The sequence below is a fragment of the Protopterus annectens genome, chromosome 12.part0, assembly GCF_019279795.1.
Source record: "Protopterus annectens isolate FY-2018-M chromosome 12.part0, PAN1.0, whole genome shotgun sequence".
NCBI classification, from domain to species: domain Eukaryota; kingdom Metazoa; phylum Chordata; order Ceratodontiformes; family Protopteridae; genus Protopterus; species Protopterus annectens.
Genome location: NC_056746.1, coordinates 1,164,812,288 through 1,164,829,694, shown reverse-complemented (window position 1 = coordinate 1,164,829,694; position 17,407 = coordinate 1,164,812,288). Strand labels below are relative to the sequence as shown.

Sequence of the window (17,407 nt, the reverse complement as noted above, 5' to 3'; positions counted from 1 at the left end):
ACGATAGGGAATTTTTGTTAATGCTTATGTTGTTTTTACACTTCTATATTAATATTTTAAGTTTATTCAGATTTTATGAATGTATTTTAATATTTTAATTTAAATTAATTTGAATGTAAGAAAGTCTAATTTGATATTGGACATATGCTTTTAACTTGGTCTTTTGCTTTAGAGTGCATATATATCTTTTAAGAGAAGCCTTAATCATTGTTTAATTGATTTATTGTTTTATTCATCCTACTTAGAATAATACTATATAAACACTTCTTTAACATTGGTCACTATGGGTTTGATAAAGCTGTATAGCGAAAGCGCTTACCAACTGTGGATATCAATAAAGAAAGCTTTTATTCGTGCTCAGAATTGAGTTTGGATATATTTATTTCATTGGATGTGGCCTTATATCCTTCTAAAAAGATTTAAAGGTCTGAAGAGACGTGGTTTGGAACTTTGAGTTTGGAAGGTCTGAAGCGACGTGAAATAGTTTACTTTATGTTGACTTACAGCCTGGTTTGACTGCGAGCAGGAATTGTGTTTTATTATTTTATATACTGGCTTTGCATCTGCTCGTAGCCTTTTTTCCACTATTGGTGTTCCTGTTTATTGTTGTTATTCATCCCTGTTTGAGACAAAAGTCAGACACACTGACCAGGTGTGACCAAGAAGGAAAAACTCTCTCTGCCGTAGGAGTCCATTTTTCCCTACCTTCTGGCCCTTATCCAAAATGTCGAAAGGGAGGAAAAATGTGGTTCCAAAAATCCGAGAGCTTTCCAAGACACATGTGATTCTTCCCCCAGGCTTAAAGGGGGAAACAGTAATGGAAGATGCATGCCATGTGGCTAAGGGGGTCTGCAAAATCAGGGCGACAGAGAATCTTTCCTTAGTAAGCCCTTTCAGCGCTCCTGAAAAGAGGCCTACCTGTCCGTCTCTGAAGGCAGTCGGGGATCACTTATTTTTGTACCCAGACGCCTGGCTAAAAATAACAAAAGACAAGTGGATACAAAGCGTCTTATCCAGAGGTTACTCCATTCCCTTTTCTTTCCCCATCCCAAACATAAAAAAAAACATCCCAAACATTCCACCCAGTCAAAGAGAACAGGCAACTCTAGAAATACAAAAGTTGCAACAAAAAAGTCATCCAGACAGTCCCCGCTGACCAAATTGGATCCAGAACTTAATCAAGGTTCTTTTTAGTTCCAAAGAAAACAGGGGACTGGAGACCCATCCTGGATCTCAGCAAATTAAACAAATCAGTAAGAAAGTCAAAGTTACGGATGGTAACACTGCAGTCGATACTCCCTTTTCTGGGACAAGATGATTGGATGTGCTCTATAGACCTCCAGGATGCGTGCTACCACATAAAAATGGACAGGCGTTCCCGGAGTCATTTGCTGTTTCAGCTGGGAGCCAATCACTACCAGTTTCCAGCTCTGCCCTTTGGTCTCACTACAGGTCTCCAGAGTGTTCACCAAGTGCATGGCAGTGATCACAGCTCACTTGAAACGCTTACAATTCTAAGTGTTTCCATACCTAGATGACTGGCTCCTAACCACCACCACAGAACTAATAAAAGCGAGAGACCACGTTGCAGCTCTGTTCTCACCTAGGAATCACAATAAATTGCGAAAAATCTGCCTTGTTGCCATCTTAATGTATCGTTTTTATAGGATCAGATTTAGATATAACAAAAATGATGGCAAAACTTCCCCTGAAAGAGTTAGTCCTGTGACATCAAGTCAAAAACCTACTTTCCAAGAAAAAAGTACAAGCAAGAATAGTCCTGAAAACCTTGGGGACCATGGCAGCAGCAATAAACTTGATTCCTTTAGCACATCTGCATATGAGAATCCTGCAGTGGCTACTGTTCACTCAGTGGTCCATGCAGGAACTGTCCATGCCCTTCCAAATTATGATAATGGAATCTTGCAAGAAAGACCTTCGTTGATGGCTTCATTCCACTCGTGTGACATTAGGTCGACACTTTTGTTCTTCTACAACCTTTAGCCACAGTGACCATGGACGCTTCCCAGGTTCCCAGGTAGGGTGGGGGGGGGCATTATCTGGGAAGGACAATCCAAGGCACTTGGCAGGATCGAGGCCCATTTGCGCATCCACTGTCCTATAGATGAGAGCGGTGCTTCTAGCATTGCAAGCACTTCAAGACTCTCTTCCGATGGGAACTATTGCAGTACTGACAGACATGTCGGTTGTGTGGTACATAAACAAGGAGGAACCAGCTCTTGCCCCCTTTGTCAGGAGGCCCTGAGAGTATGGCAGTGGGCGACCTCCTCCCAATGCTTTCTGATAATGTGCATCCCAGAGAAATCCAACATGATAGCAGACAAAATCAGAGCGTTTCTGATGCCTCACGAGTGGTCCCTAAAGCAAGAAGTAGTGGAAATGACTTTTCGCAAATGGGGCAAGCCTTGCTGCTACCTTTTTGCCACATACACGGATGTCAAATGCAGCAACTATCTTGCCCTAATCCCCCCTCCAGGGGAGTCTCAGAGGGATGCATTTGTTCACAATTGGCCATCGGGTCTCTATGCTTTTCCTCCCTCTCCGTTGATACCAAAAGTTCTTCAGAAAGCCAGTTCCCTGGGAAGAAGTTTAATTCTCATCACCCCATACTGGCCTCGTCAGATCTGGTTCCCCTTCCTTTGGCCTCATCTCCAGGAGGAGCTGTGTATCCTGGACCCAGTTCCGGACCTTCTGACTCATGCATCAGGGATGCTCCACCCGTCCCTTCAAACCCTCAGATTGACAGCTTTGCTGCTCAGATTTCAAACATAGCCAGGCTCCCTAACCTTTCTCCATTGGTAAAATGTATACTGGTCTCGTCTCATAAGGCTTCAACTAGGAAATTATATATGAGTAAATGGGCCTTAAATAATAGCATTGACCCTTTCTCTGCCCGTATAGCTTCCATTCTTGAATTCTTGGCAAAGCTATTTAATGAAGGTGCAGCTACTATTCATGTTAATTTAGCAGCGATATCTAATTTCCACCTGTGTGAATTAGGGCCCAATGTGAAGCCCCACAGACTTTGCAAGCCATTTCTTAAGGGCACTATCTTTAGACCACCCATAAAAGCCCCTCCAGCATCATGGGATCTGAACTTTGTCTTATCCCATTTGACCCACCCCCCCCCTCCATTTGAACCTGCATCATGCTGTAATCTAAAGTATTTGACTTGGCAGACTACTCTGTTGATAGCCATCACTTCTGCTAGAAGAGTTTCAGAGCTACAAGCATTGTTTATGAAGCCCCCCCCCCACATGCTTTTTCATAAAGATAGAGTATCCCTACGAACAAACCATCCTTTCTACACAAAGTATGCTCTGAAGCTAATTTGAACCAATCCATAGAACTGCCAGTTTTTCCCCTCAACTATGGCAACAAGTTAGAATGTATGCTACACCAACTCGATGTGCATAGACAACTACGTTTCTACTTATATAGGACAAAGGATTTCAGAAAATCTGACCAATTATTTGTTTCATTTTCAGACTCCAAGAAAGGTGTTCCTGTGTCTAAAGTCACACTTTCGAAATGGATATCAGATTGCATTGCTTTCACTTATAAATCTTAAAACAAAGAACTCCCAGACAAAGTAAAGGGTCATTCTACAAGAGCCATAGCAACGTCTTCTGCTTTTCAGGGGAGACTACCAGTTGATACCATTTGTGCTGCAGCAACATGGGCAAGGCCTTGTACCTTTATCATGCATTACAAAGTGGTTTTATCCCCAGGCCTCTCTTGGATCCACTGTTCTAAAGAATATTCTTGAGCCATCCAAGAAAGATGGTGCTATGGACGCTGTCCCAATCAGTTAAGAATGAAGGCGAGATAGGACAACATCACATAAAGAAGTTATGTACTCAGCATAACATTCCATGTGTGTTGTTCAACTCGCCTTCATTCTTACATCCCACCCTCCTTTCCCCCAGCTTTTGGCTCCTGCAGGACCAAGCAGTTACAATTGGTGATTAATGTTCTCTGACCTTCTTCATTGCTCTTTGAGTTACCATATATTTTTTTTAGTATCTGTTATATCAGCAAACAAGATCTGGGGAGCTTCCCTAGGGCATGATTGGATAGGGTTTTCAGCTATGAGGTAGTGGAAGACCTCAAGCTTTGTAGAAGGCCGAGTCAGAATCGAGGATCAGTTCTAAACCCAACCAGTTAAGAATGAAAGCGAGATGAACCACACATATGGAACGTTACGGTGAGTACATAAATTATTTTTTTGACTAGAGAAAAGAACGTTTCAGGGATAAGGATGTAAATTTGAGTAGAAAGAGACTTAGAATAGATAGGTTATGGATGGGTGAGAGCTGAGACAATTACACTGCCATAAGGTGGAGAGGTGATGCCACAGAGATTTTTTGAAGGAAGAGATACTACTGGAGGTTCTAATAGCTAATGGGAGAGTGTTCCAATGCTTGGCAATAGAAAAGGAATAAAGTAATTTGGCAGTGGGACGGAATAAAGCAATTTGCCAGTGGGAAGTTTGGGTATGTCTACTTGCAGAAGAAGTTGATGTTCGGATCCAAGTAGTCTATTTTGGTGGTAGTGAGTTAAAATGGAAGAGGTGGCAGGGCAGTCTGAGGGTTTGCAAATTATTTTGTGAGCTGTGATGAGGTGCAGGTAGGTTAGCTGATGTGCGAGTTCTGGCCATTTTAGAGATTTTAAGGCAATGCGATGATGGGAAGAGTGTTTTGCATTAGTTGCAAACTTGGCTACCTTGCTGTAACATGAGTCAAGCTTGGTTTTTAGGGTGGAGTGGATATTGGTGAGGAGGGGAGCACCATAGAAGAGAGGGTAGAAGAAAGGTTAAGGCGAGAGTTTGCTTAGTGGAGCAGTTAAGATAGTATTTTTGTTGGTAAAGGGTGCTTAGCTTATAGTTTTTTGGGTTGTTGGGGGGTTGTTTTATGTTATGGATGTGGAGGTCAGATTTTTGATTTTCACCGAGGGTAACTCCTGGCAACTTGGTGTGGGAGACGATGTTTATGGTAGAATTGGTTTGGCAGTGAATGGTGAAATCTGTTTTGTTGACAGAGAGGTTTTTCTTGGTGTTGAATAGTAACAGTTTAGTTTTGTTTGAGGTTAGGGTTAGGTGAATATTAGCCATCCAGCTTTTGGTGGTGGTAAAGGCATTCTGGATCATCTTCAGGAGTTCAGTTGTTGATTTAGCAGAGAAAATTATGATTGAATCATCTGCATGTTGTACAACAGATCCATGTTTAAGGTTGGTATGGAAGTAATTTATAAAAATATTGAGTAGTAGAAGTCCTAAAACGGAGCCTTGGGGTACCCCTATAGAGGAATTGAGAAAGTGTTAAGCCATTTAGTGGATTGTTGTAGATAACTTGTGAACCAGTTTGGGGGAGATGCAGAGGGTGGAGAGTTTTTTGAGGAGTAAGGGGTGGGAGACCGTATTAAGTGCTTTTGAAAGGTCAAGGAAGATGGAGATTACAAATTTACCATTATTTCTGGCTTGATTGATGGTGTCCATAAAGGAAATAAGGCCTAAACCTATGCTGATTTGGGGAGAGGAGTTTGTTTAGAGTTGGTGATGAATGCATTTCTCAAGAATTTTGGAGATAGGAGAGAGAATAGCAATGGGTCTGAAGTTAGATATATCTGTATTGTTACTGCCTTTATGGAGTGGGCGAATAAATGTTTTTTTTTCTATTTTGCAGGAATGTAAGCTTCTTGGAGAGACCTGCTGAGAAGTATGCTGATGGGATAAGCAATAGATCTTGCTGACATCTGGAGATATTCTGGGGGCAAGTTGTCGGGGCACATCAGCCAGATTTCAATTTGAGAAGAAGTTTAGTTATGGTGGCGATTGGAACGGGGGAGAAAGAGAAGGTAGAAGAGTTGGGTTTGTTTTCCAGAGAGGGATGTGATAGTGTAGAGGAATTTTGTATTGCTGTTCAGGAAAGTAGTGGTGAGTTTGACTATGGTGTCGATGAAATGTGAATTGAAGTGTGTGGCTATTTCACTGGCAGTTTTCTCGTGGAATGGGCTTGGGTGGTTGTTGGTATCAGGGTTAATTAGAGATGAAATAGAGTTCCAGAATTTCTTAGGATTTTGCTTGTGATTTTTTGAAGGTTTAGATGCTATTGTTAATGATAAGGCACTTTGCTTGGTTGCATAGCTGCCTGAATTGTAATAGATTGGTGGGATTTTTATACTTTTGCCATTTTTTCCCATATTTTGTCCCTGGCGTCCATAGTTTGGTAGGTTTAGTAAGCCATATGGCATGCTTAATTTTGACTTTTTTTTTTTTTAAGTGGTGCTAGTTTATTAAGAATAATTAGGAATGTGGAGTTAAAGAACTCCACGGCTTCGAGTCGCAGGAGGTTTTGGATACTCCAGTTGATAGTTCTAAGGATTTCATTGATAACTGTTTGGTTAAAGTTAGATTTCTAGTCTGTTTAATTAGGAATTGGGAGGGTGTTGGGTTGATTGTATGAATTATAAAAGCTGGAAGGTGGTCAATAATATTGAGAGAGGGTTCCTACTGTTGAGATTTTGTTGGGGTTGGAGACAAGTATCCAGTGTAGAAGTGAGCTACTGCCTTTGTTTGTTAGGTCTAGTTATATCTGTTATCAGCTTTGTAAAGTTGGAGGTTGATATTGGGTGAGGGAGAGTGGTCTACAAAATCTAGTCAGTTTGTGTCTACATCACTTAGGATTATTGTCGCTTTGTTAATATTGTTTAACATCCAGGTGAGAATGTCTTCTAGAAGAGGTATATTGTTGCCTGGGGAAATCTATATGGCTATGATGCAGAGATACTTAGAGTTGTTGAGTTTGAGGAATGATGCAAGTAATTCAGCAGTAGTGAACTGAGAAATAAGCTTGGAGTATGGTGAAAGTATTGGGGAAAATTATGGCAATGCCACCACCTTTTTATGAGATATGTCGGCCTGTAGACAGGCATAACCTGGAGGCAGGAATTCTGAATCCTTTATGTAAAGTTTCAACCAGGTTTCGGTTGCTGCTAATATGTCAGGTTTGTTCTGAGACAGCCAGGGATGGAATTCTGGTATTTTGTTTCTGATACATTGGAGATTGATTGTGAGATCTAATGAGTTATGTGATTGGTGGGGGGTTGTGTTTGTGTTCATAGTGGGAGGGCAGGTTGGGGTAGATATCTGAATAAAGAAATATGTTAACTTGCTTTGATAGGTAGTTGAAGGGTAGGAGGTTTCCTTTTTTGTAACTAGAGATGGAAATATGGCTGTGTATATATTTATGGAGAGGAAGTAGTTTTACCTTTGGTATGTAGAAGTATATTGAGTGCATACAAGCTGGGGTATATCAGAGTAGCTGAGGAGGGGTGAAAAATGTTTGGCAGTTACAGATGTGTGTTTAAGGGGTGTTGATGTTATGTTTAGGCATGTCAGGTGAGATAGGAGACAGTGAAAGGGTTAGTGAGCGGAGTAAAAAGATAGTATGAGTAGGTGGCATGGTGGTAAGATTGAGGAGTAGGAAGCTGTTAATTGTTAGTGTGTGTGTAAATAGTGGAGTATGAAGGTTGAACTAGTAAAGGGATATGTGATGGATGTGGTAGTGAGTAAATTGGGTAAGTGTTTTACTTGTGTAATAGTGAGATGAGGGTGTTGCATGTTGGCTGATGGTCTGGGAGGGGGGTTCTTTGTTATTGGATGATGGAGTGGAGGGGAGGGTCTATGGAAAGTATAAGTGTAATTGAAGTGGGGGTGGGTGGAAATGGGGGTAGGGTAGTGAGTGGAGTGAGCCAGAACAAACCGAGGGCGAACAAAGAGGTTCGACCCAGGAAGAGCAGAAAATCTCTCTAGAAAGTCAGTGAAACAAGCAAGTAAACTCAATATATCAGTAAGGGAGATTGATTGGGGAAGGAAGGTAGTGATATATGGATAGCAGAAGGCTATTGTGAGGGAAAGAAATGCAGGAATGTTGTACTAGAAAGGAGTGGGCTAAGCTGGGGAAGGTGGAGGGAGAGCTAGAGAGTACAAGGGCAGTAAAAAGAGTTAGGCTGAATTAAGGGAGCTACTTTGATACTTAGTTACTTACATGGGATGGTTAGAGACACAAAAGTACAAGAGTGATCTAGAAGGCAAATGAGGGCAAGGACAGAAGAAGCTAGAGGCAAAGTGGAACAGAGGGATATCACAGGAGCAATGGTGATGCACGGGGCGCTGTAGGCAAAACACTGGGACAGAGGCTAATACAATACTATGTGCTAGGTCAGTTAATACATACAGTGCTTGGGATTTAAGGAGTCCTGGTGTGCAGCTTGTGGCCGTAGCCATAAAGGGGTATATGGTTCCCTTAAAATACAGTAGCAGCTTCATTATTTGCTGTTCAGCAAGATGCCTGTAATGGTTTGCTAGCAGGGGGAAGACAAGGAGGTAGGTGGTTCCTGTTGAAAAGAAAAAAAAGAGGAGAAGGTAAATTTAGAGTGTTCTGTGAAAAGACAGAAGAGATATAATACAGAGGGAAAAGAGGGAAGTGTAGGAAGGAAGAAGATGTAGCAGTGCATGGGAAAGTAAAAATAAGAGTGTAGAGAGGGGATAAAGAGATGGCAGTTGTTCTAAGCAACTGTCTCTCGGTTTAAATACTGACACACTCGGTAGCAATTCTTGAGTTGCTATGATACAGTAACAGCTTAAAGACAAAGAAAATTACACTTGAGCAGTAATGCATCTTAATTTGCTAATATAAATATACTATGCAGTGGTTAGGTTGTATTCTGTGGTTTGCCAGTTATGTACGATGTTCTGTAATAGCTAGGGTCGCATTTGGGATAATGGAATGTGCGAGTGGCTTCACAGTGATTGGCCTGTAGACTGAACTGAAGCAAATAAGATCTGGCACACTCAAAAGTATAATTAAATGGACTACATAATTGAGCATGAGCAACCATCCTGAGATCCCCCACATATCATCTGAGATTAGTTTTCTGAATTAGGCACATAGCTAGACAGTTTTGGCTGTGGCTTCACTATTGCCCTGAGTAATGTAGAATAGGTGTCAGACAAATGGTATTCATTAGCCAAGAAAATAGACATGATCTCTTTGCCTTTCTGAGAAAAACAGAAAAAGTAATTGTGTTGCACTTTTTTCATTATTCTGCTTTATTTAGATAGTACGTAATCAGGATACAGTTAATGACTTGGACCATTAAAAACTGTATTTTGATAACAATGTATGTAGTTTAATTTAACTGTAGTTTTTTTTTTTGGGGGGGGGGGGTGGCTATACAGCCCCTTAATGATATGGCTTATAGTATGCCAGTGGATAATTCTGCATTTTTTATATTTGTGTTTTACTGAAGAAAATTAGCCCTATGCACATTTAAGCTGCAGGCTTGCACTCTGAAATGCAAGTTCTTACCTGCTTCTCACACTGAACAACTTTCCTAGGTGTTCTACCAGCACTATATAAACAAAGTGATTGGGGTTTGCATTTTAAAGGGAAGAGGGTGTTTTCTGCTGGAATAATATAAAGGAGCCAAGGTACTGTTTAGTAAGGATATCATAAATGTCAGTATTTTCCCCTGTATTTCAGGCATTTGTTTTATTTTTTTTTTTCTTTAGCAATCCTGTGGATTTGAGTAATCCAGCTATTATAAGTTCAACTCCCAAGTTTCAGGAACAGCTTCTGAATGTCAGTGGGATGACCCAAGAGGTGACACATCACCCATGCCTCAAACAGCTTCCTCAAATATTCTTTCGTGCCATGCGCGGGATTAGCTGTCTGGTGGATGCCTTTCTTGGTAAATATTTCCCAGTGTCTTTTTTGTTTTTGTCAGTAATGTTTTAGATGTTAACTGTGCACATGTGCTCTAAGCTTAATGATGGAAATGTTGCTGAAAAAATGTTAAAAGATTGGTTTTAGGTGTAGTCTGCTTTACTAAAAACTGTTTGTTAAAACTCTGTATTTGTCTTCTCACTGCAACTTAAATGCTGCTATGGATGCTTTATTTTATTTTAATTTATTTATTGGTGTCTTGTGGGACCTAGCTGAATGGCTCCTTTATCTACATTAAGTTGGTCGATTATTTTACTGCGGCAAAAGCTGAGCATTCCCAGGTGAGGCGAGAGCCCTCCAATCCATTTGCTGGAGAAGCTAATAAACCCATTTCATTCCTCCAGTGGTGAGAGTTGGGTGGTAGCAAGCAGGACAGCTTGCTGGTTCTTTGTTGGATCAAACTTCAGCTGGCAGAGCACTGCCACCCCATCCAGACTCCATTCTTCTGTCTCTAAGACTCTCTCACTGTCTTCCAGTTTAGCAAAATATCACCTCAGACAGGTGGGTCCTTTCCATCATAGAAAAGGATTCCCCAACCACCCAAAGATAAACTTACCTTTTTCCAGCAAGTCATAGACAACTTCCTTTCACAAGTAACCGTACAACCAGTTTCTCTGGCAGAAAAAGGAAAGAGATTCTATTCAAGACTCTTCCTAGTTCCCAGGAAGATGGACCTTGGAGACCTATCCTGGATCTCTCTCACCTCAATCTTTTCTTACAGGTACTCCTTTCATGTGCTTACTTTTCAGACCCTTTTCCTTTACTGATACCTCAGGGATTTCTAGCCACCTTGGACATAAAGGATGCCTACCTCCACATCCCTATAAGGCCCAACTACAGGAAATATTTGGGCTTTGCTGTTGGTTCCTTACATTTTCAGTTCTCGGCCTTGCCCTTTAGACTCTCTACTGCTCCAAGGTTCTTCACCAAGTGTCTGGCTCTAGTGGCTGCTTATTGCAGAGTCCAAGGGATTCAAATTTTTCCATACCTGGACAACCTACTGATTCAGGCAGAACGCTCAAAATTCCTCCAGAAACAACTCCACCAAGTCATCTCAGTCCTGCAGCACTGGAATTCAACAAATCTAACCTGAGTCATAGGTTGGTACTAGGCTATCGGCCTTAGGGCCTATACAAGCATAGCCATAACAATTCTCTGGCTATTTCTTCCCACACTATTTACTTCCCTGAACCCCTGTCTAGCAGAGCAACTGACGTGATTCCCGGGGTGAATTTCCTTTCTCCCATCCAATCAAGGTTCCTTTTGAAGAGGGCCAAAGAGGCGCTCTGCTTGACATGTGTGGGCAGTCTATGCCGGAGTCTGGGGAGTCTCTAGGTCAGGAACCTATCCCTCCAGCATGTTTTGTTTATTGTGATGACAAGGTTTAGATCCCTGGAGCGTGTGGCACTGAGGGATTGGGATTTCTTTAAGTGTAGCATGACCAACAGCTCGGAGTTTGAAATGGCTTTGTATGTTAAGCAGAGATCGCCTCTGAGTAGACGATATGTGACAGAGTGTAGCTGGAGTTTTTTAAGGCGGTCAGCTTAGGGCATATTCTGTAATGGGTCTAATGAGGGAGGAGTACACTTGGACAATGACCTCCTTTTTTCTGGATGAAAAGCCCTTAGTGATGAGGTGTGCCACATAGAAGGATTTCCTGACTGTTGTGGCGATGTGGTAATCGAAGGTGAGACCATTGTCCACCTGTGTCCCTAAGTCTCTTATCAAACTTTCTGTGTTTAGTGTACTGCCACCTATGTGGTAATTCACGGGTACATGTTTTTTCCCAAAGGTGATAACTATAGCCCATGACTCTGGCATCAAGCATTTGTTTTTTCCCAGGACCAAGCTTTCCTAGGCTGCAGGATAAGGACAGATGTCATGAGGGCATTCCTTCCAACCCAAAAAGTGGAATCAATGAGTCAATATCTGGCATCTTTTCTTAAAGCCACGGCTTTGACAGCTGGACTATATGGCTTCCACTATACCCATGCTGGCTCTGGCAAGACTCCACATGAGAAAACTAAATTGTACTTGAAGTCCACATGGACCCAACACTCACATCCCTTGGACTTCAGCATACCCTTCCTTCCTTGCCTAAGGAAGGAGATTCTGTGGTGGTTAAACCAAGTTGCACTCAACCCAGGACTTCCATTACAACCCCCTTGCCCCCAGTCTGGGAAATGTACACAGATGCCTCAAATCTGGGCTGGGGGGCTACTTTGGGCAGCTTGAAAGTGCAGGGTACCTAGTCACACACCTTCAGGCGGGAACACTTCAACATCAGGGAAATGAGAGTTATCCTATTTGCCCTGACAGCCTTCCTTCATGCCCTAATACAAGGTCCCCTGAAATTGTTCACAGACAACACTACAGTTCTATGGTATGTGAACAAACAGGGCGGAACCAAATCTTATTTACTTTGCAGACTTGCTCTTTAAGACTGCGACCTGGTAGTCCAACACAGAGTCTCCCTGCAGGCAGTTTATATCCCTTCAGCTCAGAACATTCAGGCAGACACCTTGAGCAGGTCCATGTCACAATCCCATGGATGAATGCTTCACACGGATGTGTTTCTGGGCATTGTGCACAGGTGGGGTACACCACAAGTAGATCTGTTTGCCTCCTCTCTGAACAGACAACTGACACTGTTTTGCACCAAGCTACCCAGTCCTTTAGCAAGGGCAACAGATGCCTTTTCAGTCTTATGGAAGGGGATGTTTCTATATGCACTTCCCCTTTCCCATTACTTAAAAAAGTCCTTCTGAAAATCCAGCAGGACAAACCAAGCATCTTGCTGGTGACTCCCTTTTGGACAAGATAGCATTGGTTCCCCCTCCTGCATTTAGCGAGGGGTAATCATCACAAGTTACCTCACAGAGTGGACCTTATCGCACTGGACAAGGAATCCCTAATTCATCCCGATCAAGAATCTCTGAATCTAACCCTGTGGCTGATAGAATTTTGATCTCTTCTAGACACATTTACACTGAGGATGTGCTAACAGTCCTGCAGGAGGCCAGGAAACCTAACACTAGGAGATCTTGTTTGTCTAAATGGAAGAGATTCACCATATGGTGTCTACAAAGACAGCTAGACCCTTTTCAAAGTGAGGTCACCTTAGTATCCTATTTGTGGCAACTCTTGCAAGTGGGGTTGGCATATTCCTCTGTTAAAGCACACCTTGATGCTATTTCGGTCAGTCTGCCTCTTGATTCCCTCTAGCTTCCTGTCTTCCTCCAAAGTTATTCCTTAAGGAAGTACTACACATCATGCCCCCTTGGAGGCCGGTTTCACCTCCATGAGATCTGAATTATGTTTTAGAGAAACTCATTGTTGCTCCCTTTGAACCAGCTGCTAAGGCATCTCTGAAACATTGTACCGAGATAACTTTACTACTTGTGGCCCTGACATCGGCCAGAAGAGTGTCAGAGCTCCAGGCCTTCCTGGCAACTCCTCCCTTCCTCCTCTTCCGCAAAGATAGTGACCCTGAAGACCAACTCCTCCTTTATGCCCAAGGTGGTCAACAAGCTATCCTTACATCAGGGTATCCACCTGCCTACCTTTTTTTCCTCACCCCCAAAATGACAGAGTCCTATATTCCCTTGATGTTCACAGACAGCTGAGTTTTTACCTTGACAAGACTAAGGCCATTAGGAAATGAGAACAACTATCTGTCTCCTTTCACCCCAGAGCTCTGGGAAAGGTGGTGACAAAACAGACTATTTCTGCTTGGATTTCCAAGGCTATTTCCTTTTGCTACGCACTCCATGGGAAACAACTCAAGTCAAAAATTAAGGCCCACTCCACTAGTGCCATGGCTTCTTCAGAGGCCTTCTTCAAAGGACTGAACACTGCATCAATTCTGGAGGCAGCTACATGGACATCTGTCCATACCTTCACCAAACACTGCAGGTTGGATCACATCTCCAGATTCAGGGTGTGGTTAGCTAGGGCAATCCTTCACGGCTTCGTGGAGAAAAATTTCATACCACAACCTCCTAATTCCCTGTGAGCTTTGGCAATCACCCAAGAGTTTGGAGTACTGCAACATGAGAATAGAAGAAATAGAATGTTTGTGTAAAATCTTACCATAACCATAGATGTTCTTCTCTTCCATGCTGCAGTTTTCATTCCCTCCCTTCTTACCCCCCCCCCTTCTTTCCATCTAAACTGTTCTTTCTTGGATGACACAAGACTTGTACAATTATCCTGGGACTAGGGTCTGACTGGGGCATTCATTTCTGAGGAAAGTTACGTGCAGATGTCACATTGAATAACCAATGTTCTCTAAGCCAACGTCAGATGTCCCATGTACCTAGCAGTGACTACAAGCTTTTGTATATTGCTGAGACATTCGGGTAGCAAGCAGAGGATAACCTAAGAGTTTGGAATAATGCAGCATGGAAGAGAGGGACATCTGTGGTTATGATAAGATTTTACACGACTGTTATTTCCTCCACCCTAGCCATTGGACTCCATTATTGAGGATGCTGTTTTTGCATATTAGAAGCAGCTGGATTCTGCTTCTATTTACAAGAAGGTAGCTGTTCTCAGAGTCCCCATACAGAATGTAAAGAGGATCCTTGTTAGGCATCAAAGAGTACTCTCATTGCACAATTTCCCTGTTCTAGCATAAGACCCAGGGTGCAGAAAATGTTGTCATCATGGTGCCTGACAAGTAGTCTAAAACAGAAGACTTGAGTGAGCAGGAGTCTTTTGTAACTGTGGCATAAATCTCCAAATGTCTCAGTTGTTCAGGTCCTAGTCCTCTCAATTGAAGCAAGTTCTGAAAAGTTTTCATTCTTCTGAGTTTTAGAAGCGTTAGTTCAGTCTCCAGCTTCTTCACTGGAGTGCCAGTGCACTTCTGATTGGCCTGATACAGTGACTTAGGCAGCAGATTTCATTATGTGCTTCTTTTGGCTTCACTTACAGTTGAGTGTTATTTATTCATTCATTTTGTACAGAAAACATCCAGATCCAAGTTAGGTGTGTAGACATAAAGGATTAATGCAGTTTGATAAGCAAGTAAAATGGCATAGTAAGCTTTTTCTGAAATAAGCCCATTTACTTTGGAGTAAACGATTTTCTTCTGTGTCTGTATGTCTCTGTTAACCCGCTTATTGAAGCACAGCCAGTTGATAAACATTTAATTCAAATGCACAATATCCAGAAATGCAAGTCATCTACTGCAAAAGTCAATAAAGGCAGCAAGAATGCTGCAAAGTCTAACCTAATAGAAAAGATTTCTGTTATTAAAACAGTTAAGTTAAAATTGCTTTGTTCAGCTCCATCCTTTTCCTTAACCAGCCACACAGGAAGTACAAATTCAGTACTTCCAAAGACTAGCTTCCATATGATACTATCTGTATTGCATCAGCAAACTAAGTGTCTGCGCGAGAGGATTTTACTCCCACAATCTCTGTTAATTAAAATTCTGCAGTTGTACAACAGTGATTCAAGTGAAAGATGCATATGAAGGCTGTAGTCAGTGAAACAAAAGTAGACTTTAAGACAAATTTAACCAGATACTACATTAACAAAGCAAGTAAACTGAAGAACCATTCAACAAAAACTGCAACCAACAAATGAGTTCCAGTTGTGCATTTATTTTACACACTTTGTGTCTCACGCACACACACACACACACACACACACACACACACACACACACACACCCTACACTTTCTTCTCCTCAGTGCAGGTACTTTCAGACCAGAGAATTGTGGACAAATGATGTACTTATACTATACTGACAAGATAAAAAAAAACAAAACATGCATATCTACAGATAGTGAGGTTTGGATAATGACGTAAAAAGTAAGAAATCATGAACATTCAGCAGCCATGTAACTGAAATGCTGGTATGTCCTTAAGGGGTCATTTGGATATATCTCATGAGCTATTATTGCAGGAAGTTTAAGGTATTACACAGTGAAGACACAGTCTTGGCTGGGTCTTTCTTACAGAGAGAGAGGAACATGTTTGTGTGCACATTGACATTTGACTACCATCCCGCGGTGGTGGTGTTGCTATAGTGTTGTCGCCTCACAGTAAGACGCTGTCCGGTTCGATTCTCAGCTAGAGCGTCTTCTGCATGGAGACATGTGTGAATGGGCGTACCTTCGTTGAAGGTTGTGCGTCAGGGCTGGTAAGTCAGCACGTAAAAATCAACTACCAATCATTAGCGGACCGGAGTTCCGCTGTGGCGACCCCTAACCCGGGAAAAGCCGAAAGATGCGAACAGTCTGCCTGTGTAGAAGCCCATTTTCAGTGTAGGCCTGGGGAGAAAAGCTCCAAATTATTACAAAACATTTTAAGAACAATAATTTTACAGTCTTCAAAAATGAAACAAATACATCTACAGTTTAAACAATTATAACAAATCAGACATTTTAAAAACATTGGTTAAGAATCGATACAAGGTATATGACAATCGTGTAACATTTAGAGACATTTTGTACAATTTATAGAGAAATTAAAGGTAAGTTAATAAAATGCAAATAGGAAATGCAATATGAACTGAGGGAAAACAGGCTTATGGTATAGTTTAGAGAATAAGTCGGAGAAGAGAATTGGATAGCAGTAAGGAAGTAAGTGATAAGGGGAGAGTAAGGAGGCATAAAGCATGAAAAGGTACTTGTTCACATTTAGGAATATAATTTATTCTGGTTTTGAGCAAGGACAGAGCCAGATTTCAGCTAGAAAATCGTTCAGAAAGATGGGAGGGAGGACATAGACTTGATGGATACAAGTAAGGAGTTCCAGGCTTTAGCAACCTTGTAAGAGTATAGACAGTGCCCAGCAGATTTGCTAGGTTTGTAGACAGGATTTTTTGGTACTGGATCACAAGGACCGACTGGGAACATAGTTGTTTAGAGAGTTTTTTTTATTGCTGAACAGGTAGATGAGTCATGATTAATTTTATAGGTAGTAAGAAGTTGTGTATGTTAGTTGATGTGGCAGTTCTAACCAATTTAGGCTTTTCAGTGCTGTACAGTGGTTTGTTCTGAAATGGGTATGAGCTGAAAATTTAGCAACTTTGTTATAGCCTTGTTCATTTTAATTTTTGTGAAGCCTGGAGGTAGTTAACATGGGAGCACCATAAAGAGTGGGGAGGAGATAAGTAGCATCAAGTCTAGTTTAAGTTCTGTCAGTGAGAGTTTTGGGCTTTGTAAAACATCCCTAGTTTATGATGAGTTTTACTAATAACATTTTGTATATTCAGTTTGAGTGTAAGATTATCATCCAATATCACCACTAATAGTTTGCAATGAAAAGTGATTTCAATAGTTGTATTATCAAGAGAGAGGACTTTAAATTGTGTGTTTTCATGAGAGAAGGATCTGGATCGATTTATAACTGAGAGCAATTAGTTTTATAGCCAGAACAAAGCAATTAACAAAGAGATGCAAGATAGATAGGTTGTCTATCATTTCCTGAGACTAAATAACTGTTACATGCTGTATAGTCTACAGGTCAAGCAAAAGGGGATGGTGGCCAACTTAGTAAGAGGTCCTTAGAGTGCATGGACTATTTCACAGAGACTTTCAGTCATGGATCAGGCATGTATTTAACTGATTAAAGCTTTTTAAAAT

At 41.6% G+C, this 17,407-nt stretch overlaps 1 protein-coding gene across 2 annotated transcripts in view; it reads left to right on the top strand.

Annotated features, from left to right (window-relative positions):
- RALGAPB (Ral GTPase activating protein non-catalytic subunit beta) overlaps positions 1 to 17,407 on the top strand; it is a 3,411,848-nt gene that overhangs the window by 662,218 nt on the left and 2,732,223 nt on the right. For both annotated transcript variants that reach the window (XM_044090192.1, XM_044090191.1), the window contains exon 7: positions 9,596 to 9,774. In XM_044090192.1, coding sequence (XP_043946127.1) covers positions 9,596 to 9,774 — 179 coding nt within the window. The remainder of the gene's footprint in view (positions 1 to 9,595; positions 9,775 to 17,407) is intronic.